This window comes from Chlorocebus sabaeus, chromosome 25 (assembly GCF_047675955.1).
Source record: "Chlorocebus sabaeus isolate Y175 chromosome 25, mChlSab1.0.hap1, whole genome shotgun sequence".
Lineage (NCBI taxonomy): Eukaryota > Metazoa > Chordata > Mammalia > Primates > Cercopithecidae > Chlorocebus > Chlorocebus sabaeus.
The window spans coordinates 48,777,239-48,802,361 of record NC_132928.1 but is presented as its reverse complement, the minus strand read 5'-3'; the positions used below and the strand labels follow the sequence as shown (position 1 = coordinate 48,802,361).

General features: G+C 43.4%; 2 protein-coding genes across 5 annotated transcripts in view; one reads left to right on the top strand and one right to left on the bottom strand.

Annotated features, from left to right (window-relative positions):
• Positions 1-12,100, bottom strand: part of STX6 (syntaxin 6) — a 49,938-nt gene extending 37,838 nt beyond the window's left edge. The window contains exon 1 of the mRNA XM_007989303.3: positions 11,806-12,100. Coding sequence (XP_007987494.1) covers positions 11,806-11,840 — 35 coding nt within the window. The 5' untranslated portion in view covers positions 11,841-12,100. The remainder of the gene's footprint in view (positions 1-11,805) is intronic.
• Positions 12,101-12,226: 126 nt separating this feature from the next.
• LOC103230489 (major histocompatibility complex class I-related gene protein) overlaps positions 12,227-25,123 on the top strand; it is a 33,897-nt gene continuing 21,000 nt past the window's right edge. Inside the window, exon 1 of one of the 4 annotated variants that reach the window (XM_037985862.2) lies at positions 12,227-12,323. Coding sequence is in view for 3 of the 4 variants with exons in the window: in XM_007989301.3 (XP_007987492.2) it covers positions 22,880-23,078 (199 nt within the window). In the remaining variant the exon portion in view is untranslated. Of the gene's footprint in view, positions 12,324-22,710; positions 23,079-25,123 lie in introns of those variants that run through there. The other 3 variants (XM_007989301.3, XM_007989300.3, XM_007989299.3) reach the window with 3 other exon arrangements.

The window sequence follows — 25,123 nt, the reverse complement described above, 5'->3', positions numbered from 1 at the left end:
TACGTTGGCCACGCTGGTCTCAAACTCCCGACTTCAAGTGATCCGACTGGCTCAGCCTCCCAATGTGCTAGGATTATAGGCATGAGCCACCGTGCCTGGCGTCATAAAGAATATTAAGGGAATATATGACTTTTTTTTTCCTTTTTTTACTGTTAGTACAAAGTGATGAGGAATAGGACAGAAAGCATGGCACGGCACCACTGCCTTGATTTTTGGTAAGGCACCAGGAGTTTTAGCCACCACAGCTTTGGTACCATCAGTGCAAATGTCAATACAGTGAAAAAGGCAGATAATATCTGAATATTATCATGAAAAGAGTTTTGAGCTGGTAGATCCTTCTGTGATCTACAACGTCTTAGGACACCGATAGTCAGATTGGAGTCGGGGAGTGTGCATGGGTGGATTCTAGTGGCACTTAGTGTGAAGCAAGGAATCCTTAAGCATGCAAGAAGTAAAGCATGTCGTGAGTAAAAAATGAAAGAAATGGCAGGAATTAGAAAAATGCTACAAAGCAATTGCAGAATAAAGCTCAGCACCCGACAGGCCTGACCAGTGAGTTGGCTTATTCCACTCTAAAGCTCTTACTTTTAAAAACAGGATTTCTGTTTAGTTTTTGTTTAGTAACACAGACATAAGAAAGGTAAACCAGTCGCTATTTTATATTTTTAAGATGGATGTTTTAAGGGATTACAAAGGTAGAAACTGCCAACAATGGCTCAGATCTTGAAAGACAGCCAGAATCTGCAGTGTATCAAGGAATCCCATTACAATAGCAAAGAGGTCTCTCTAAGTGTAAAACCTCCCAACCATTCTTCCAATATCATTTCAGCTCAGCATTAGCCTGAAAAAGAAGGCATGAACTGGGAGCAGAAATAATGTTGGTCACAAGTCTTACTTGGAAGCCAACTATTAACGGTAACCAGCATTTTTGAAAGCACGTGGGATTTCTAAACAGCTTCAAAAGCCACAAGACACACCTAATAATGTACAAATCTAACCAGGGAGACAACCCTCTCAATTCAGAACCACTTGTTAAGTACTTGCAACTAAAAAGTGAAGGTTACTTGGCATTCCAAGTAAGTCAATTCATAAAACAGTAGCATATCATCATGTCACCTATTTGAGATTTGTGAGGGTTTTTACAAGAGAAGTGCCCATCTACGTGATTTCACATTTCTTTCTCAGGAAAGGCAAGGGACTTTAGGATCAGTTGGCTAGTGATGCATGACCCACAAATGCCCACCCACCACTGCTGTCTGTTCTACACAGCTAGCCCATGTGAGCACTGCACTCTGTGCGGAGCACTTCATTTTGAGAAGCGCTTCCCGCTGAGTGAGCAGCTACAGCTACTGACTTCTTAGGCAACAGAGATCCATTTTTGTCTGTCTCCAGAAAAGTGACAATTGCAGATAGTGCTTCTTTATCCCTTATCTTTATGTCTGATTTAGCTATTTTTTTTCCCAACTATGTAATCAGAAAAATTAAAGTCTGATACCCAGAACTTTCCATGAGGGAGTATACCTTGAAGCAGGTACACCTTGAATTTTCAGAGTTCTTCAGCTTAGCAAACTCTTGGTAAATAACAATCTGCGCACCCACAGCTTGGAGAATCATGTCCGGCAGCATTTCACTGAAAACTTGCTGATGATTTTCCTAGGAATTATAGTTTTAGCTGCTGACCCAGAGAAGCCTTTTTCAAATCCTTGAAAGACAGCTATCTCCACACATCAGGCAAATCTTGCACTATTTGTCACACATGCTGCCCAAATCAGTCTCATCTGATACAGGTAGCATTTCGTGGATACCAAGAACCAGTGTTGGCAATACTAGGGATGTGGCTTTTCCCCCTTGCTGTCTACAGAACAGCCCATCAAAATCATGGGACCTGTCATCTTCTCATGGACTGAATTCCCTACAGACACCAGAATGAAGGCTCTTCACGGCAATTCACTACAATGCCCACAGGACCACTCACAATGCAGAGCTTTCCCAGTAAGTAGCTGTCAAAAATGGAAACACTGCCCACATCTTTGAAGAATGTATCTTTTGGGAAAAACAAAATAAAGTCATCCAAGCATCCAGATTCTTTTTTTTTATTTATTTATTTTTGAGATGGAGTTTCACTCTTTGCCCAGGCTGGAGTGCAATGGCACGATCTCAGCTCAGTTCACCGCAACCTCTGCCTCCCAGGTTCAAGCGATTCTCCTGCCTCAGCCTCCCGAGTAGCTGGGATTACAGGCGTGCGACACCACGCCCGGCTAATTTTGTAATTTTAGTAGAGACAGGGTTTCTCCACGTTGGTCAGGCTGGTCTAGACCAAACTCCTGATCTCAGGTGATCCACCCACCTTGACCTCCCAAAGTATTGGGATTACAGGTGTGAGCCACCGCGCCCAGCCAATTCTTCCATTCTTCATAAATAAAAAGTTGATGCTGGCAGAACCAACCTCATTTGTTTTTGAAGTTAGCCCAACATTGATCCCTTGTCACTGACAGTTGAGCCTCTTTCATACAACCTCCCAATCTGGTACACCACCAAACTAGCCTCTGGGGCCACAAGTAACACATCCAGATGTCCAAAAAAAATCACAAAGTTTTCTTACTTGTATCTAACCACGTTTGCCAAGTAAAATGAGAAGAATATCTCATTTTACATGGTTAGATACAAAAAAGCCATTAGGGTGCTTTTTTCCCCAGTATTTGTCATTCAGTTGTACCAACAAATTGCATAATTGTAGCCACAACCCCCATCATCCTTTTCCCTGTTGTGGTTGAGCCAGGGTCTATGTCACCCAGGTTGGAGTGCAGTGGTGCAATCACAGCTCACTGTAATCTTGAATTCCTGGGCTCAAAGGATTCTCCCGTCTCAGCCTCCCAAGTCGCTAGGACTTCAGGTGCACACCGCCATGCCAAATTAATTTTTTTTTATTTATTGTAAAGACAGGGTCTTCTTGTTGCCCAGGCTGACCTCAAACTCTTGGCCTCAAGTGATCCTCCTGCCTTGGCCTCCCCCTTCAGCCTTTTTATTTCTCCTTTCTTCTTTGCCCATGCTGGCAGACTCTGAATTGGCATCTGTTCAAGTTATCGTGGTTATTTAACAATGACCCCAAAATGTAGTGGTGTAAAACAACCATTTATCATGTCATGTCATGGAGTCTGTAGATCAGGAATCAGACACAGCACAGCTGACCTGTCCCTGTTCCACAATATCTGGGACCTCAGCTGAAAAGATTAAACAGGCTGGGGCTGTAAAGGCATCACATCTTTCCATCTCTCCACAGTCTGCATGCATGTTCTAACAGAGTGGCTTCAATGTAACTGGACTTGTTACATGTTAGCTCAGGGTAGCCTACGCTTGTGTCCCAAGATGAAAGATGCAGACAGAAGGTATACTGGTTGTCTTTTATGACTTAAGCTTTAGGATTCAAGCAGAGTCACTTCTGCTTCAATCTGTTAGTCAAAGCAGTTTATAAAGGTCTGCCCAGGTTCAAAGGAAGGGAATACAAACTCCAGTTTGATAAAAGAATGCCAGCTTCACAATTTAAGAAAAGCAAACAGCGGGGCGTGGTGGCTCACGCCTGTAATCCCAGCACTTTGGGAGGCCGAGGTGGGTAGATCATCAGGTCAGGAGTTCCAGACCAGCCTGGCCAATATGGTGAAACCCTGTCTCTACTAAACATACAAAAATTAGCCGGGTATGGTGGCATGTGCCTGTAAATCCAGCTACTTGGGAGGCTGAGGCAGAAGAATCGCTTGAACCTGGGAGAAGGAGGTTGCAGTGAGCCGAGACTGCACCACTGCACTCCACTGTGGGCCACAAGAGCGAGACTCGAAAGAGGAAGGAAGGATGGAAGGATGGATAGACGGAAGGAAGGCAGGCAGGCAGGCAGAAAAGTAACACAGGACAGAACATTTATTGGTGCAGCCATCGTTGGAAAAAATACAATCTGCCACAACTCCTTTACCTGGGACAGCACCTACTCTGCAAGTCTCTTTACAGAGGGATACCCATTTCATCAATACAGTAAAAGAGGCTAGTCGAGGCTGAAAGTTTCCATTCTAGTAATGAAACGTGAAAAACTCAGGTTGAGCGAGCCTCTGCAACCACATCAGACTCCTACTCCTCACTCTCCTCCAACTGGTTCCTGCCCCACACCCCACAAACCTGGTTTCACCAGCAATCTCTCTGGAAAGAGAGGAGCTCTTTTTATTGCTTGACTTCTACATTCACGTCATTTGTATTTGAAAGGAAACACATGCACAGGCACACCCTTTACTTGACTTTACTGCCATTTCCAAATTCAACCACACTGTAACATATTTTGTAATTACTCTTGTGAAAATGAAACATCATCTTTACTCAGTTACCTACAACGATATACAATTTTGGACCCTAACTTACTGCTGCTTCCACAACTCCACCAATGACACTGCAGGTCAAAGTCAGGAGTGAATTTAACTTGTCCCCATTTTTGGTACACTTGACACCATGGCCCATTATATCTATTTTCTTGAAACTCTCACTTCCTCTGTCTCCGTGACATTGTGCTATTGTAGTTTTCTACCAGTTTTCTCCTTCCTCTTCCTCCACTGGATCCCAGTGTTTCTCAGCACTCTTTTCGTGGCCTCTATGTGCTCATCAGCATTCACTAGTTCAAAGTACCCCTCTTAAGTTGATGACTCCCCCACTACACTTCCAACCTTAACCACTCAGCGAGGCTTAATTCCTGTACCTTTAGATGCCTAGAGGATCATTCCATTGGCCTAAAACCAAACTAATCATATCCTCCCTACAGAACATAATGTATTCAAAACAAACAAAATAGGAAAATCTGCTTTCCTTTCTAGCTTCCTCATTTCAGCCAACAGTGCCACCGTTTTCCAAGTTTCAACTCTTGTCTAGACAAGAGTCATTTTTGACTCCTCCTCCTACCTCTCACCTTGCACAACCTCTACGTAAATCCAATCACTGAATTTTTAGATCTGGATGGAACTTTCAAGATAATCTAGTTTGTGCTCATTAAACAAATAAGAGACCTTGGGGCTCAGACATATTGGCTGCTTGCCTCAAGTTCTTCCAACCCTGATTATGAGACACTTTCTATTACCAAGATTTATTTAGTTGCATTTTTGCAAAGCTTCCACAGAGACGGAGTCTTGCACTGTCACCGGGGCTGGAGTGCAGTGGCATGATCTCGGCTCACTGCAAAAGAGGGTTCAAGCGATTCTCCTGCCTCACCCTCCCAAGTAGCTGGGACTACAGGTGCCTGCCACCACGCCCAGCTAATTTTTTGTATTTTTAGTAGAGATGGGGTTTCACCATTTTGGCCAGGGTGGTCTCGAACTCCTGACCTCATCATTCGCCCGCCTCAGCCTCTCAAAGTGCTGGGATTACTGGCATGAGCCATCGCACTTGGCCCACAAATCTATTTTCTTTGTGGAATCAGAACATCTGGGTTTGAACTCTTAACAGCTGACTATAAGCAAGTGAATAGTAACTGCTAGTTTAAAAACTGCCTCCTGATTTAGAATTTATGATAGAAATCAGATTAAATTTAAACTCCTCAGGCAGGTATTCAAACCCCCTCCCACTCCTACTCCTAACCCAAACTGGCTGACTTTAATACCAAGCATGGTTTCTCACTCAAACAAATTCTGTTTCAGTTGGCAGGTCTTCTTCCCATCTTTATCTTTCTCATTCCTGGTTCTAGACTTCTGCTGAGTTGTTTCCTCAGCCTGGAAGAGCCTTACACCTTAGCAGACACTTCCTTCAAGGCCCAGACTGACCCGCATTCCCAGTATGGGTCTTTCTTTTCTTTCAAATCTCCACAGCATCTCAACTCTACTGCAAAATCTTACACAATGTATCTTTCACATATCTGCACAGTGTTCTCCAAACTAGATGGCAATTTGAGGAGCTAAATAATATTAAGCACTCAATAAATTTATAATAAAAGCTTGCAAAGTTGTTTTTACAATGAAACACTGGATTCTGCTTTTCAGAAAGTATTAAATGAGCCTTGATTTACATTCAATTTTACTGGGCCAAAATTAACAAACAAGGGTTATTTTTTCACAGTGACTCTACCAATAAACAGTCTTTCGACGTGAACAGAATGCATGATGCCCTCGAGGAGCTCATAATCGAGTGTTAATAAAGCTAGATATGCAGACAGAGAAGGTTAAAGAATACAACATATACCATCTTACTCATTTGCTTACATTATTTCAACATCAATCCACAGCCAAAAACCTGGAAATAAAACTATTACCATGCTGGGCACGGTGGCTCATGCCTATAATCCCAGCATTTTGGGAGGCCCAGGTGGGCAGATCACTTGAGGTCAGGAGTTTAAGACCAGCCTGGCCAACATGGCAAAACCCCATCTCTACCAAAAATGCAAAAATTAGCCGGGCATGGTGGCGGACTACTCGGGAGGCTGAGGCAGGGAGAATAGCTTGAACCCGGGAAGCAGAGGTTGCAGTGAGCCGAGACATGCCACTACACTCCAGTCTGGGTGACAGAGTGAGACTGTCTCAAAAAAAAAAACAAAAAAAACCAAAAAAACCTATCCTCATCAGACACACAAAACCTCCAAAGCAATAAAACAACAAAGAGCCATGACATTCATGCCTTTTATCCATAGGAGTGGCTCACTTACACTCTATCTCCACATGCTCAGTTACATGGTTTTCTTCTGGGTCTGATTAGAAGCTGCAAATTCTAAAAGGAGGCTAATTCTAAAAGCTTGTTAGCAAGGGAGGAAAAAAACTACAGAACTAAACGGTCAAAATGGGTTCACTCAACAAACACTGAGTACGTCCCTACTGAATACAAAGAAGAAGACTACAAGATTTAAATATGATATTTTCACCCAGTAGATTAGTAAAGATTTTTTTAAATGAAAATTCCAGTACTGGGAGACAGGGAACTGGGTCCCTCAAACACTTTGTGGGGCATAGGGGAATATTCTGGAGGACAATGTGGTAGTATGCATCCAACGCTTTGCTGTGCATGCCCTCTGAATTAGCAATTATGCTCCAGGAATACAGGCTATGAAAATCAGAAGCAGCAATACAGACCTATGACAAGTAGGCTTATCACCACATTAATTGTAGTGTGATCATAAATATAATTTATCCTCCAGGATGGACATTTATGTGACAAAATATAATGCAGTCATTAAAAGCTGCCACCCAGAAGTTTGAAGGATATAAAGAAATACAGATGAAAATGTCATAAAACAGGCCAGGCGTGGTGGCTCACGCCTATGATTCCAACACTTTGAGAAGCCAAGGTGTTTGGATCACCTGAGGTCAAAAGTTCAAGACCAGCCTGGCTAACAGGGTGAAACCCATCTCTACTAAAAATACAAAATTAGCCAGGAGTAGTGGCGCACATCTGTAGTCCCAGCTACTCGGGAGGTGTGGCAGGAGAATCACTTGAACCTAGGAGATAGAGGTTACAAGGTTACAGTGAGCTGAGATCATGCCACTTCACACGAGCCTAGGCGACAGAGTGAGACTCTGTCCCCCCCGCCCAAAAAAAAGTCATAAAACCATATATAAAGTATGATCCCAATTTTTAAAATGACCATATGATATATATATATAATATATATTTATAATAAATATATAAATCCTGGCCTTTCCACATATAAGCTTATAAAGTTGTTTTTTACTAAGTTTCATTCTCCTTATTGTGAAATGATGACAATAATAATACCTACTTCATAAGGATAAAAAAGAGCAATCCCTGTTGTGGGATTCTGTTCTGAACAGGACATTGACAATGTCAAAACCCGCCAAAAGGAGCTTCAAACATTCAAGCACTAACCACTGCATGTTTAAGTTACAACAGCTTTCTAACTGGTCTGCTTTTTCATTTTTCCTCACACTGATGTATCCAACACTACTGCCAAATCAATATTCCTAAAATCCCAATTTCATGTCATTTCCTTGCTTTAAAAATCTGCAATGGCCTCAAGATGAGATTCTCCTTAGGCCAACATAACTTGACCCTTTTTGACCTGCACTGGGAAGCATTGACAGTAGCTGTGAAATCAGGTTGTTCTAATTTGAATCCTGAGTACACCACTTATTAGCTTTGTGACCCTGGGCAAGCAAGTTAACCCCTCTAATACTTCCTCAGCTTCTCATCTCTAAAATATGGCTAGTATTCATCATATGGGTGTTTTTACAGAGTGAAAATTCATATAAAGTGCTTACTTAGCACTTCATATGAATGCCTGGCACTGGAGATGCATCCTTTAAATGTGAGCTGTTACTACTGCTTCCCTAAACTGTATACTCCACCTGGGCTGCTCTTCTAGATCATTTCTAACACACACTGCCCAACTTAGGACTTTTGCTGGTGGTGGTCTCACCCATGAGGCACCATTCCATCACAATCACCACCACCAACAAAGAGTATGTGTTCAACATTTACACTAAATATTCAAGGTGTAAGCTGGAAATACAGGAAAAAACAAAAAAAAAAAACACAGTCTCAACCCTCAGAGCTCCTAGTCTAATAAAGACAGAGGAAGAGGTCCAATAATTTGGGGAAGCACTTGCTGGAGGCAAGGGAGATGCTTACACTGACTCCAGAAGGCTGTGTGGGTGAAGCAGGCAGTGTGGGTGCACGTAGAGTAAGAGCATCCAGTACAGCAATCATAGTCACTGTATTGAGTCTGGCACTGCTGGAGTACTAAGGCAAAGGGAGAGCAGAGGCTAGATCAGCGAGGTCAGGAAGTGCTGGCACTTTATTCTGCAGGCCAACAGCAGCCACTGAATAATATTAAGTAGGGTACACCTGCCTGGGGCTCTAGAAAAGCTTACACTGTGCTGTCCAATACGGAAGCCACATACAACTACTGACTGGAAATGTGGCTAGTGTGACAGAAATTAAATTTTAATTAATGTAAACTTGGTGACTGACATGCAATTTAGTTATCAAAAAACTTTTATGTATATTTGGAACAATTAAGAGTATGTAGACCACGTGCGGTGGCTCACGCCTGTAATCCCAGCACTTTGGGAGGCCAAGGCAGGCAGATCGAAGGTCAGGAGATTGAGACCATCCTGGCTAACATGGTGAAACCCCATCTCTACTAAAAAATACAAAAAATTAGCCAGGCATGGTGGCGGCCACCTGTAGTCCTAAAAATAAAAAAAAAAAAATTACCCAGGAAATACAAAAATTAGCAGGGAAATACAAAAATTAGCCAGGTGAGGTGGCACCCACCTGTAGTCCCAGCTACTCAGGAGGCTGAGGCGCAAGAATCGCTTGAACCTGGGAGGCAGAGGTTGCAGTGAGCCGAGATTGCACCACTGCACTCCAGTCTGAGCAACAGAACGAGACTCGTCTCAAAAAAAAAAAAAAAAAAGAAAGGAAAAAAAAGAGTATTTAATGAACTTTAAATACAGATAAATTATTTCTGATGAAAATTTAATGTCCAAATTTAAATGTGCAGTAAGTGTAAAATATGTATTAGATTTAGAAGACTTAGTGCAAAAGTAAAATATCTCATCAATCTTTATATTAATCACACGTCGAATATTTTGAATGTATTAGAGATTACATTAGAATTAATTTCACCTCTTCCTTTTTATTTTACTGTGGCTACTAGAAAATGTAAAATGACGTACGTGGCTGGCATTATACTTCTATTGGACAGCACTGATCCAATAGATCCCAGGACAGCTGAAAGAGGAAATGAGACCAGAAGCAGGAAGAACAATTAAAAGACTCTTTGATAAGCATCCAGGTAAGAGAGACAGGCTTGATTATCTAAATTCTGCCCATCTCCAAAACGTAATTCAAGATATACTTACTGCCTCCAAAAGCTTTCCTAATCCTAACAATTTCCAAGGAGATGCCTTTCTCTGAACTCCTGGGGCACTCATCATCTGCAGCATTCACTTCAACACTCATTCGCCACCTGTCATTTCTACTTAATTTTGGGGTAATTTGTTTCTCAGATTAGACTAGAAGCTCCTAGGCCATAATTTAGGCATCTTTAATTTTTCCATGCTGTGTAATGCATTCTTGATACTTTTAATAAACACAGGTGCATGACTCCCAAAAAATCTGGATACACCTTCATGGGTGACTTTACCTTTCCACAGTAGAAGGCACTGAGAATCTCTTTTCCTTCAAGAACCTTAAAGACAGGAGCTAAAATGATGTAAAAGTCAATCAAAACTCCGAACCAATGTTCCAATAAAGTAGTGATATTTAATCAGTGAACAAGCATTAGACGACTGTATTGGATACCGTCAAGAAAAAAAAAAAAAATGCCACGACGGCAGAAGAATTCAGGCTTTTGACAAATTTCATAAAAAGTCAAACAAAAAATTTCTGGTCATCTCTGATCTCCACTGCCAGAGATAACCTTTGCCAACCTAAGCATTAAGAACTTTCAATCAAGGAAAAAACACATTTTTAAAATTAACCCCTAATCAATTCTTCTAATAAACATCACATTTTCCAGGTAGGGAGTCACATATTACCAGTAAATCTACAACTCAGCATTTTCCCATCTAAATTAGAGTAAGGTGAAGAAAAAGAGCTTTCCAGGGAAATGTTAAGAAATATTATAAGTGTATTTTACTGCATCATCGATAAAATCTTTCACCTAAAATGCCATTTAAATTTTCTACAATACTTGAGTATACAACAGCCAGCTTGTACCACTACAAAAATAGGAAGCTAGCAGCAACTCGTTAAAAGCAAGGGACATTCTGTGGTGATCAGTACTGATTTGGGAACTTTGCAGTTTTCAGATTTTTCATGTTTGACATTTAAAACAGAAAACTGACATGTTTCTAATAAGAAAATAAAAGTTACATCAGAATTAATCTTCTTGCATTTGTTTAATGGCTACAAAGTGGATATTACAAAGTGCAGTTGAAGTTTCTATCTCCAAAGAAACAATCGAGCAATATGGAGTTAGGACAGCTTATAAGGGAACAGAAGGCAGTTCTATTCTGAAAGGCAGAAGAAATAGGAGAAACCTGTCAAACAGCCTGGATGAAATCAAGGAGTTAACAAGCAACACTCATTTCCTTTAGCACTGTGAGAAAATTCCGGTTGCTAATAGAAAGCTGAGGAAAGTTTGGTTTGGCTTGTTTCATTTTGTTTTCCTTCCAAATCATCACTGAGTATGAACGACTGCTTTCCTCTCCTCACATTACTCAGTAAAAACTCCCCCCATTGAATTGTCTTCCTGTGCCCTGCTCCCCAGCCTCCCAGATCGGCCCCCGCCCCCGCCTCCCTCCCAGCAAACGTGCTCAGACGCCTCTGGGCTTGTTGTGGTCTCGCCAGTCCTGCGGACGAGCGCTCCAAACTCAATGGACAATGGAGTTCACCCCCGTCAACACGAACTACAAAGCTCAGGAGGGCCATTTCCCTTTTCCTGCCCAGATGCTGTTTTCGCTCCTTCGAAGCAAGGTCCCATGCTCGAATAGACGGCCAGTGTGAGCCGGGACCTGCGTGTCTCCTTCTCACCTGCAGAGCTGCTGAACCCCTCGACCCCCAAATAAGTTGTACCGCAGCGCACAGGTCAAAAAGACCCCACCACCACCAGGGGCTTGGCTGGGGACAGTGGCTTCACCGTCCAGGTAGGGATGCAGGAGACGTCTCTGGACGCTTGGTCATGGCCCTCAAGACTAAGCCGTCTCCACTGTGACCCCTCCCCAGCTCCAACTTGCCTCCCCTCCCCCTACTGCGAGAAGACCGAGGAGGTGCGGGCAGGCAGCACCGCCACCTCTTCCTCCGGTGGAGCCCTCGGCCGACACTCACCCTTTCACCACAAAGAAGGGGTCCTCCATGGACATGGCGTCCCGGCCCCGGCCGCCTCCACCTCCACCGCGCACAGAGCGCCCGTGCCTCCCGGCCTCCCTCCGCCCACCCGGCCTGTTCCTGCAGCCGCCCGCGCCTTAGACTGGGGGACGCCGAGCAGCGGGCACGGGCGCAGGCCAGGTGTACGGGACCGCCGCGGGTCCAGCACTCGCTCAGCACCACTGGCCGAATCCCGCACTCCAGAGCCGGCCCCCTCTGCAGCCTCCAGTCCCGGCTCCTCCCGGCGCGTCGGAGAGCCTGACCCCACCCCCAGGACCCTCGGCTGCGGCCAATCACGAAAGCCGCCTGAAGCACGACTTCCGTACCCCACTCACGTGATCAGGGCCTGCCCCTCCCCAGTGGGCGGGGCCTGGGCCTGCGTCCCTCGGCCCTGGAGGCGGAGCCCTCGAGGCGGAGGAGGTGGGCGGCCTTCTACCGCCCTCAGGCTTGAAGGTGAAGAGCGGCTTGTTCCCTCAGAGGTAGGCAGTCGGCTTTTTAGGATAAGCTGTAGTTGTACCTGTTTTGCAAAATCCTCTTACCTTTCCTCTACTTTTAATACTTGATTTTGACAGTATGTAATTTATAAATCTATCTGGTCCTCGACTTAAAATGAAGCATAGTATTTGATTATGATGCTACACAGCTCCTTCAAGTAGGGTCTTACTTTGTGTTGGAGAGTGTGCTAAAAAGTTGTGTATGCATCATCTCAGTATTCTTTGGGGGAAGGTATTATTCCCCTCCTTCCCCTTTTTGGGGGGCAGGGACTCTCTCTGTCACCCAGGCTGGAGTGCAGTGGCACAATCACAGCTCACTGCACCCTCGACCTCCTGGGCTCAAGCGGTCCTCTCGCCTCAGCCTCCCGAGTAGCTGGGACTACAGGTGAGAGCCACCACGCCCGGCTGATTTTTAAATTTTTTGTAGAGATAGAGTTCTCAGTATATTGCCTAGGCTGGCCTCGAACACCTGAGCTCACAAGATCCTCCTGCCTCTGCCTCCCAAAGTGGTGGGATTACGGACGTGAGCCCCTACGCCATCCATTTCTCCCATTTTGTAGATGAGAAAATAAGTTCAGAGAGGCTTCACTGACTACTTCCTGTAGTCACACAGCCTGGACAGAGCAGAACTGCAGATTCTGTGCACTTTCCACCAGATGGGGTGTACTTTATGTTGCTGTACATTCTGCAAGTAACCATGTAAATTTTCATACAGCATATGGTGCCTCCCAGGAGAGCACACCTACAAGGAATAAAGAAGGGGCCAGGTATGACAACTTCCTCTCACTGTGGTTCAAGGACTGTTCTAGAAAACATTTTGCCCAGAACCTTAGCCAACTCATATGCTAGATATGCTGTGGAGTTTGTGGATGAGGATTGTGGACTTTGATTGCTGAAAATCATTGAGCACTTAGTGTGTGTGTGTCAGGCAGGGTGTTAAGTGTTATCTCGGTTGCTCTTACAATGCGATAATTACTGCCATCATGCCCATTTTATAAATGAGAAATCTGAGACTCTGGGAGGGTAAGTGACTTGCCCAAGGTCACCAGTCTGGAGATGGCACAGTCCTTGGAGCAACACAAACCCCGTTTAAACCTTGGCTCTATCGTTCAGCTCCTCATCTATAAAACATAAATAATAATAGCTAGTTCATGGGTTGTTGTGATAGTTAAATAAAAATGTGTGTAAACCTCAAGATCCCAAAGGACTAAGTTACTGAAGTCAGGAAAACCAGTAAGGACGCTGCTAAGGTCATGTGGTGTGAAGGGATGAGGGCCAGACCAGGATGACAGCGATTGAGGACAGAGAGGAAGGAGTGAACCTGACAGATGTTTCAAAAGGAAAACAAGACTAAACACCTAGACATGATGAGGGGCTGAATGGGTTTTGAGAGGGGAGAGAAGAGAGGTGAAAGCCAAAATCCCTGGAGGAGGGAACAATGGAAGGCAGACGCAGGGAAAGGAAGCAGCATCCAGTACTAGTGATGCTAATGTTTAGTGGGAGAGAACTGTTTACTTAGTTGGGGAGGTGGAAATGGGTTATCGTTCATTCATTCAACAAGCACACGTAAATTGAGGGGCAGGTGAGCATGGTGTTGAAGAGCCATCCTTGGAGCCCAATTGCTTGAGTTTAAATCTCAGTTCTGCTACTTCCTGATTGTTGCATCTCAGGCAAGCTGCTTAATCTCTCACTATCCTCAAGTGTGAAATAGACACTGTAATAACAGTGTCTATTTTTTCTTTTCTCTTTTCTTTTTTTCTTTTTTTTTTTTTAATTTATTTATTATTATTAAACTTCAAGTTGTAGGGTACATGTGCACAACGTGCAGGTTTGCTACATATGTATACTTGTGCCATGTTGGTGTGCTGCACCCATCAACTCGTCATTTACATCAGGTATAACTCCCAATGCAATCCTGATTCTCGCTCTGTCCCCCAGGCTGGAGTGCAGTGGTGCAACCTTGGCTCACTGCAAGCTCCGCCTCCCGAGTTTACGCCATTCTCCTGCCTCAGCCTCCTGAGTAGCTGGGACTACAGGCGCCCGCCACCACGCCCGGCTAATTTTTTGTATTTTTTAGTAGAGACGGGGTTTCACTGTATTAGCCAGGATGGTCTCAATCTCCTGACCTCATGATCCACCCGCCTGGGCCTCCCAAAGTGCTGGGATTACAGGCATGAGCCACCGCACCCGGCCCTAATAACAACTTCCTCATACAGTGTCATGAGGTGATGTGTGAAAAGTGCTTAAAACAGTGCCTGATACATGTGCTCCTACTGTGTGCTAAGCACTGAGGACACAGGCATGAGCAAGGCTTGGTTCTTGCCTTCAAGGAACTGTCAGACTGGTGGGAGAGACAGACTGGTGGGAGAGATGCACAGTGAGAGAAGGGCACAGGTTGCCATAGAAACAGTGACAAGATACCAGTATATTTGTGTGTTTTCGGGGCTGGGGCGAGGGGTTCCTAAGCAGTGACGAGAAGCAGCCAGCAAACGGGGGCCATGTTGCTGGAGTGGAAGGAAAAGGATGGGGGCAGCAGCAGCTAAGCCTGGAGGTGGACAGGGTCAGATTATCGGGGCCCTTGTTTGTGGTGTTCAGAATAGTGGATGCTTCCTATGGACAGTTGTCCATGGGGACTGAGGGAATGACAGGGTCAGATTGGCATTTGAGACAGATGCTTCAGTGGCAAGGTGGTCATGGTCCAGGTGAGAGTATCCTGAGCTGGGCTCGTGACAACTAAGGTGGAGAAGAGTGATGCATTTGAGACATACTTTAGGGGCAAAGTTAGTGGACTTGGTGACTGACTGGTTCAGCGTATGGAGGCATTGATGAAAGAAGAGGGAGGAAGGCTTCTGGAGTTGTAAGTGGGTAGTATTGGTTCCAACCATCAAGAAAGAGAGCACAAGAGGAGGATTTGATTTAGGGTGAATGTAAATTAGCTGTTAGCATGTCGGTTGTCCCCACCAAACAGTAAACTGCTGGAGGGACAGGATACTACGTTAATGTTATTACCACCTAAGTGCCTGTTATGTCCTCTTATTATCTATTCCATGAATTTCTTAATTGGACCACATGTGACAGGTCAGAGTTTTATATGTAGTAATAGAAGATAGAGGACAGAAACTTGGGAAATTCCCATAGTTAGGGGATTTAGAAAAAGCACCAACAATGGAGATAGTGGAATGTCGAGATATAAAATGTGTGTGTGTGTTTGTGTTTGTGTGTGTGGTGTTCCTTTCTTTAATGTGTCACCCTCCTTTACCCTCTATTGAATTAGACCTTGGCCTCTACTGCCCCCAACGAAAGGGAAGCTATGGCTAAAATGCATGGAGAAACAAAGGAAGTTATTTCTCTCTTCTTCTTCTTCTTTTTTTTTTTTTTTTTTCATTTAATAGGACCCACGTCCTAGCATAAACAATAGCTTGGGAAGAATACTCAGCAAAAAGCCATGTCTTCCCACACCCCCACCCCTACCCCATCCCCAACCCAAAAGAATAATTCAAATTTCTCAGGGAGTAAAAAATCAAAACAGTGGTTGTCTTGGGGGAGAGAGTTTGACTGGGAAGGGAAACTTTCTTGGGTACTAGAAATGCTCTGTATCTTGACGGAGTGTGTGTTACATGAGAGTGTCATTTGTCAGAACTCCTCAAACCGAAACTCTTAATTGGACTTAACTTCTGTTCATTTTTCTGGGGGAGGTTGACATGCCAACACTGAGCTTTCTGTAGAGTTCTGAGCAGGCAGCCAGGAGAACCTCTGGTTCCTGAGTGAGTCTCCAAAGTTAGGAGAATGAATGAGGAAGGCAGCACACTGGGTCCTGCAATGCATCTTCTGCAGAAATAAGGAGATGGCAACACAGAGAATAAGGCACAGGCAGCCAAATGAGCTGAGGATCAGAAAGGAGCAAGCCATATCGCTGGGGATGCCAGGATAGACCTGAGAGGGATTGCAGTGGGTAGTCACCCCCTGCCCCTAGAAGCTGCGGGAATGCCATGACACCCCTACAAGGGGATCTCCCCTACTCTAAAATGAAATAATGACACTCAACCTGTTCCCTCACTAGGTTGTTGTAAGGAACAACTGGATCATATGTTGGAATAATTTTTTATTTTTTTAAATTTTAATTATGAGGCCAGACACCGTGGCTCACGCCTGTAAATCCCAGCATTTTGGGAGGCCGAGACAGGCAGATCACAAGGTCAAGAGATCAAGACTATCCTGGCCAACATGGTGAAACCCCAACTCTACTAAAAATACAAAAATTAGTTGGGCTTGGTGGTGCATGCCTGTAGTCGCAGCTACTTGGGAGGCTGAGGCAGGAGAATTGCTTGAACCTGGGAGGCAGAGGTTGCAGTGAGCCGAGATCGCACTGCTGCCCTCCAACCTGGCAACAGAGTGAGAGTCCATCTCAAAAAAAAAAAAATTTAATTGTGGTAAAATACACATAAAATTTACTATCTTAACCATGTTTAAGTGTACAATTCAGTAGTGTTAAATATATTTGCCTTCTTGTGCAACCAATGTCCAGAACTCTTTTCATCTTGCAGAGCTGAAACTCTATACCCATTAAACAACTCCCCATTCTCCCCCAACAATCTCCGGCAACCACCGTTCTACTGTGTGTCTGTATGAATTTGACTACTCTGGGTACCTCATATAAGTGGAATCATACAGGATCTGACTTTTTATTATTTGCTTCTTTCAGTTAGCATGATATCTTCAGGTTCATTCATTCATTCTGCATATTGCAGAATTTCCTTCCTTTGTAAGCCTGACTAATATTCCATTGTATATATACTACATTGTGCTTGTCCATTCATCCATCAGTGGACACTTGGCTTTCTTTTACCTTTTGGCTATAATGAATAATGCTGATATGAACACAGGTGTACAAATATCTCTTTGAGACCCTGCTTTCCATTATTTTGGATATATACGCAGAAGTGGAACTACTGGATAATATGGTAATTCTATTTTAAATTTTTTTGAAGAACAGTCATTGTTTTCCATAGTGACTGCACCATTTTACATTCCTACTAAAAGACACAGGCATTCCAATTTCCTCACATCTTCATCAACACTTGTTATTTTCTAGGTTTTCTTTTCCCTTATCGTAGTTGTACTAATGGGTGTAAGGTGGTATCTCACTATGGTTTTGATTCACATTTCTTTAATAATTAGTGATGTTAAGCACCTATTCATGTGCTTATTGGCCATTTGTATATCTGTTTTGGGGGGTGGGGAGAAATGTCTATTCAAGTCCTTTGCCCATTTTTGATTGGGTTGTTTTGTTTTTGTTGAGTTCACCCTAAATCCTTCTTGAAACAAGGTAAAGAAAGGGAGAAAAGTGTTAACATAGATGTAAGGTATCATACTCTTCATCATTATCCAATCTTTTAGAAACTGTGATATGCACGTACATGTTCCAGAACATTCCAGGAAACATTCACTTATGTTAAGTTCCATTGATCTGGCTATGACTGTCTGTGTTTCCTACCCCCAACCACAGAAAATATCCATACACATATCGAAAACACACTGGTCATGATTTATTTCCTCTTCTTGTTTGTTACCAACACCTCCACCATTGTCACCCTCTACATACTGATTTAAAATAAACAAGGAGGAATTCCAGTCAGTTTACATATTCAGCACTAAGAAATGATGGAGAATTTGTGGAACATCCATTTGGTGGTCATTAGAAATACTGTTTAAAAGTGTGTAATGACATAGGAATGACTTGAGTAAAAATAGCAAGACACAAAATTATACATATGATACAATTTCAGCTCTGTTCTTATACATTGAAATGTTTTGGTACATAGAAAATTTTTACACGTAGAAAAAAGAAATGTATTTAAAGTTTGTCAACTACTACAATGAAATATTTACTTGGATAATCAGAAATACAAAAAGTTTTTTAAAAAGAAGAGAAAAATTAATAAAAGAGAAGTTAAAAGCCAAGTGACAACATATGAAAAAGTACATCAAAAGTTAGCAGTTTTCATCCTGAGCAACATGGCAAAACCCCATCTCTACAAAAAAATTCAAAAATTAGCTAAGTGTAGTGGCTCATGCCTATGGCCCCAGCTACCCGTGAGGGTGAGGTGAGAGGATCACTTGAGCCAGGAGGCAGAGGTTGTAGTGAGCCATGTTCACGCCACCGCACTCCAGCCTAGGTGACAGTGAGACCCTGTCTCAAAAAAAAAAAAAAAAGTTTTAAATCCTTTTTAGAATAAGGCAAGTTAGGAAGGTATGACTGAATGGAAATTGATGAGTACTAAAAAGCTGAAATACATTATTGGAATTCAGTGCATTTCTTGACAAGACAGTGTATTTGAACCACTGTAGTAAGGGGAGGTATGTTCTTTAGCATCCTTTATGAATTTAACTATGTATAAGGAAAGAAAAATCAACTCTGTGTTGGCAAACTGGTTCATTGCCATAATAGTACTAGTGATTGCTAATGTTTACGTACTATGTACCAGGCATTGTGCTAAGTGACTTGATATGGTTGGGCTGTGTCCCCAACCGAATCTCATCTTGAATTCTCTTGTGTTGTGGTGGGAGGGACCTGGTGGGAAGTAATTGAATAGTGGAGACAGGTCTTTCCTGTGCTGTTCTCGTGATAGTGAATAAGTCTCATGAAATCTGACAGTAAGGGGAGTTTCCCTACACAAGCTTCTCTCTGCCTGCTGCCATCCACGTAAGATGTGACTTGCTCTTCCTTGCCTTCAGCCATGATTGTGAGGCCTCCCCAGCCATGAGAAACTATAAGTCCAATAAACCTCTTTCTTTTGTAAATTGCCCAGTCTTGGGTATATCTTTATCAGCAGTGTGAAAACAGACATATACAGTGACACACATGCACTATCTTCAGAGGATCCAGAATCCCCATATGGGGCAGGTTTGAGAATGTAATTTGGTTGGAGAGCAGGGCTAGGGGACTTGAGGTGGCATGGGAGACCCACTGTCTTTTCTTAAACTATAGGTGTATTTGGAATTGCTTAAGAGAGCTGATGGCGATTATGCATGTGTAGTAATAGTGCTCTAAAGCCCCAAAAAGTGACAAGTCACTTCTTGGTTCCACCACTGCTGATTTAATTGAATCCTCACAATAATCCAGTAAGGCAGAATCAGTTATTACTCCCATTTTCTACATGAGAAATCCCAGACTTAGAGAGGTTAATAATTTGGTTAAAGGTCACATAGGTAGGAAATGTCAGAACCGCATTTGAAAATAAGTCGGACTCCTGAACCCGTGTTCTTTGCTACGGTATTCTACTCCCATTCGTACAAGGACTAGCCTTGGCCAAAAGTTGGCAAATGGATTTTACCTACCCACAGAAAATGGCTCAGATCAGACTCAACACACACACACACACACACACACACACACACACACACACACACACGCACTCTTCTTCTGAATTAAAAAAGAAATAGCCAAGGGGAAACTACTGATTAAATATAATAAAATATATTATGTTGAAAACAACATTATTTAACAAACAAGACCCTTTCACTAACTTGATAATTCATCATTTGGTTTTCGAGGATGAATTGCACTGACTACGAATGAGTCAGATTCCTCAGAAGGGTCTTAAAATACATATAATAAATCAGGTATTAAAAAGCCAAACACATAAAGGGATTTGTGATGAACAGGATAAGCACAACCCACTCTGAAAAGTGCGGCCTGAGGTTTAAGTTTAGACTATTGCTCAGTGGTGAGGCTTGTTTTTCCACAAAGAGGATGCAAGGGATTCTCCCTACCTCGGTGCCCCCCAGCTTAGTGGGGCAGTCTTACCTGTCCTTGAAGATCTTGGTCGCAATTGGATCTATTAAAAATTTTAAGGACTATTAAAGCTATGATATTAAAAACTGCATATTAATGTTGGAAAACATCAATTTGAAAAGAATTTACAAAGTACTATTAGGATGTAAAACCCTTTTTTGATAAAATGAACAATTAAAGATATGCTTATATGCAGAAATAGGTAGTCAGCAAAACCACTGAAAAGAAATACACTAAAATATGTTAACAGCAAATTTTTTTCCTCCCTTCTCTTCCCTTCCCTTCCCTTCCCATCTCTCCTTCCTTCCTTCCCTCCCTCCCTCCCTCCCTCCTTCCCTCCTTCCTTCCTTCCCTTCACTCTGTTGCCATGGTTGTAGTGCAGTGGCATGATCTCAGCTGACTGCAGCCTTGACCTCCCAGGCTCAAGCGACCCTGCCACCTCAGCCTCCTGAGTAGCTGAGACTACAGGCGCGTGCACCACACCTGGCTAATTTTTTGTATTTTTAGTAGAGATGGGGGTTTCACCATGTTGCCCAGGCTGGTCTCGAACTCCTGGGCTCAAGCAATCTGCCCACCTCAGTCTCCCAAAATGTTGGGATTACAGGTGTGAGCCACCATGCCCGGCCAACAGCAATTTTTTCTGATGTTCTGATGGGTGATTTTTATCTTATTACTCTAGGGTTTTTTGTGTGTATTTGCCTAGTATTCTGGATTAAATTTACTAATTTGCAATTAGAGTAAAATGACTTAAAATGAAAGTCATTGGTCAGGTGTGGTGGCTCACACCTGTAATCCCAGCACTTTGGGAGGCCAAGGTGGATGGATCACATGAGGTCAGGAGCTTGAGACCAGCCTGGCCAACATGGCAAAACCCTATCTCTACTAAAAAGACAAAAGTTAGCCGGGTGTGGTGGCACATGTCTGTAACCCCAGCTACTTGGGAGGCTGAGTCAGGAGAATTGCTTGAATCCGGGAGGTGGAGGTTGCAGTGAGCCGAGGTGGCACCACTGCATTTCAGCCTGGGCGACAGAGTGAGAGACTCCATGTCAAAAAAAAAAAAAAGACATCATTGCCATACCTACTTTTTAATGTCAGTACAGCGGGTTATGGTATGGAATGCATTTTTGGAACAAGATATTAACAAAAATTCAAAGGAACAAATACACAGCCATGGAATTCCAGTACTGAGAGACATTTGGGAATATTGGGGGAGTTTTCCAAAAGAGGGACCCAGGTGACCATATTTGTTCAATGAATAACAAAAGGAAACAGAAAGGAAAGGAAGAGAGAAGTACAAAGATCTGAGAAGAGAAGGTGCCAGGGGCTGCTGAGAAATGGCCAAATGTTAATTTCATTATTTGGCTTCTTATTTTATTCTGGGTAAAGGTAGACCTATTAGTTTCCTGTTGCCACCATAATAAATTACCACTAACTTAGTGGCCTCGAGCAACGCAAATTTATTCTTTCAAAGTTCTGGAGGACAGAAGTCCAAAAATGTGTCTTAGCAGCTGAAATCAAAGTGTCGTGTTCCTTCTGGAGGCTCTAAGGAGAATCTCTTCCTTCTCTTTTCTAGTTCTAGAGGCCATCTGTATTCCTTGGCTCATGTCCTTCTTTCAGCAATGGCATCACTCTGACCTTTGCTTCCATTGTCACATCTCCTCAACTCTGACCCTTTTGCCTCCCTCTAACAAGGCCCCTCTGATTACACTGGGCCCACCAGATTATCCAGGATAGCCTCTTTGTCTCAAGATCCTTAATTTAATCATATCTGCCAAGGGTTTGGTTTTGTTTTGTTTTTGCCATTTAAGGTAACATATCCACAGGTTCTAGGGATTAGGACGTGGACATCTTTGAGGCAGACATTTCCCAACCTACCATACAAGGAAACCAGTAGGTAAGGTTCTACTACCTACTAAATGCATCATAAACAGCACTTCTTCTGATCCTTCAACAACTCTGTGAAATATATGACAGAATTTGCTTTTAAAGTTGAAGAAATCAAGCCTTGGTGCAATTTGTGATTCTGCCCATGGTTAAATAGTGGGGAGGCAAACCCAGGTCCCTGAACCCAGCTCAAGTCTGCCTGCCTCATGGCCCTGCCTCCATTCACCTCTCCCCTTCATGTCTACTTCCCCTTTCCTGTCTGGGCCTGTTTCCCAGCTCCCTGGACAAGCTTAAGCTTCTGTTTTCTAGCTTGTCATGTGCTCCTGATGACAGTGTAGCCACAGGTTGATCTTAGCGATTGCTGATTGAGCGAGCTGAGTGGCTGTCCCTCAGAATCTTCTCTTAGGCCTTTCTCTTGCCTTCCTTTATTCAGTAAGTGTTTTGAGCTTATTGTGCTGGGTGCTAGAGTAGCAGGGAGGACAGACCTAAGCTGAAGATTACCGGACAATCTAAGTCACACCTGCTATCTCAGACATAGAGACTACAGCATCATAGGGAGCCAGAGCAGGGAGTTCCAAGCACTGGGAACTGTGTGACTCTTTCTTATTGACCCTTAAGCAAAAACCTAAGCTCCAGGGAAGCAGAGGCAGCAGCTTGAGCTCCCTGATTGGCCAGATATGATTCATCTTTGTTTCTCTGTGCTTTGAACATGACTGTGCTCCATAAATATTAAAAAGTTGGGAAGAGGGTGAAGACAGATACACCAAAAGGAGCAAACAGCGTCTGAAACCAGCAAAGGGTTAAAAGTTACCAAAGAAGGTACTCATGCTTTCGTTTTGTCTTTTTTTTAACCTAGCAACTGATGACATTGCATATTTTCCCCTGTTCTTATTGGGAGAAGGCCCTGTGTGTCACTCAGTTGCTAAATCACCCAAGAGGTTCTCAGAAGGGACCTGTCAGTTTTAGGTTTAAAGAACCCAGAAAGAGAAGGACTATAGGGGAACTGATGGTGTTCCTGTTACCTCTCATCGTTGTAGTAATGGTGAAGCACAGCGATTCCCGTGAGTATGCCACGTTCTCTTCTCTCCTAACTCCAAGTTGAGGCAGCCTAGAAGGAACAGCTTTTCTTCCTAAAACTTGTGGCGAAAAATATAGAAGCCGGGGGCAGAAAAGTGTATATATTACACTCAGGACTCCAGGAGCAATGGACTACCTGAACAGTTTCCCAGTTCATATTTGTAGGATTTTGATATCACCACCTTCTGAGGGAGGGGGTTCTAGAAAGACTCTGGAACTTCCTCACTTTCCCTCTGAGCATGGCCTCCTTTCTTTTCTGCTCATATTTTTTCTTTTACTTTTGTTTCTCCTCTTTTCTAACTTCCAGAGTCTCATGAGGATGTAGTCAAGAGTTTCAGGGGCGTTAACAGTGGAGCAGATCCATTGTTCAGGTTTATTTATGTTTTCCCTCCTCAACACAAGCCCTACCTGTAACAAAAGATCCAAGAAAGATAAAACCATGGCTCTGGCTTTGTTTGCTGGCAGTGAGAAATATTAATCAAGTAGAAGGGAGAGTTTTTCATTGGGGAGCTCAAGTCACTGGGGAAGCAAATGCCTTCTGTTGCCTCAAATAGGCGAAAAGGCCCATGGGCTAGAACCATCAGGCTTCTCTGCCCTAGGCACCTGCTCTCTGGGCTGAGGACTGGCATTGGTGGGCAGTGTACCACCAGTAGACTTGGCCACCACCGTAAGTGTGACTGATGGACATGAGAGGAAGGAGTTCTTTCAAATCACCCATGCACATAGAAAGTGGAATGATTGACAATGGAGATTTGGAAGGGCGAGGGGGGTGGATGATGAGAAATTATTTAATGGGTACAGTGTTACTTGGGTGATGGATACCTTAAAGCCCCAACTTGACCACTACACAGTCTATGCTATAATAAAATTGCACGTTTACATAGTAAACTTACACAAATTAAAAAATTTAAAAATCATATGGCTGGGAGTGGTGGCTTACGCCTGTAATTTTAGCACATTGGGAGGCCAAGGCAGGTGGATCACTTGAGGTCAGGAGTTTGAAACCAGCTTGGCCATCATGGTGAAACCCCATCTCTACTAAAAATACAAAAAATTAGTTGGGCATGGTGGTGCACGCCTGTGATCCCAGCTACTCAGGAGACTGAGACAGGAGAATCACTTGAACCTAGGAGGCGGAGGTTGCAGTGAGCTGAGATCATGCCACTGCACTCCAGCCTGGGTGATGGAGTAAGACTCCCTCTCAAAAAAAAAAATCCATGTGTTAATTGTTCAAATATTGATTGATGGCCTACTATGTGCCAGGCACTTTGGGGATACGGCAGCAAAGAAGACAGACATAGTCTCTGCTTCCATGAAAATTTAATCCAGAAAGTCTCATCATTTACGGGAAAGATTGGGGTGAGGGTAAGAGGCAGAAGATGAAAGAGGAAAGGAGGAGGGAGGTAAAGGGTGATATTTTTGGAAGTAAAAAAGCTTATATATTACCTGCATGTGATTCTCAAAGAGCTCTCCAATAATATGGAATAATATTCCTTAAACATATTGTCTCCTATGACAATCTCACTATTTGTAGTAGGTGAAGAAAATATCCCCATGAAAGATGAGGTCTAGATTTTTCTCTAGGCCTAGAGAGTGACCACACTCAACATAAGGAGCAACCTGAAGGAGACTGCAGATCTTCCGGCCCTCTGTCCAGGGATGTTCCACAATGTCACTGCACCTCTCGGTATGAAGACTTGTCACTTTGGTAATTAGGGGGACAGGAAATAAAACAAGTAAGTTGTAAAGGCAAGAGAAGGTCACTTGGTGCTGGCTGTTCTCTTTTGACTTCTTAGAGTGCGTCCTTCTCTGTTCTGTTCTGTGTCCTTGAGGCTGACTGCTAGACTGCATCACCTAGATTCTCTTGCAAACTGATGTGTGCTTGGGTTCACACAATGGGAGACACTGAAGGGAGAGAGGTCAGAGAGCAGGGAGGAAAGAGAGGCTGGGATACAACTTTCTTGCTCCTTCCCCACTTTCAATAATGTCTTTGGCAGTAGCTGTGTTCTTCTGTAATGCTGTCTTTCCT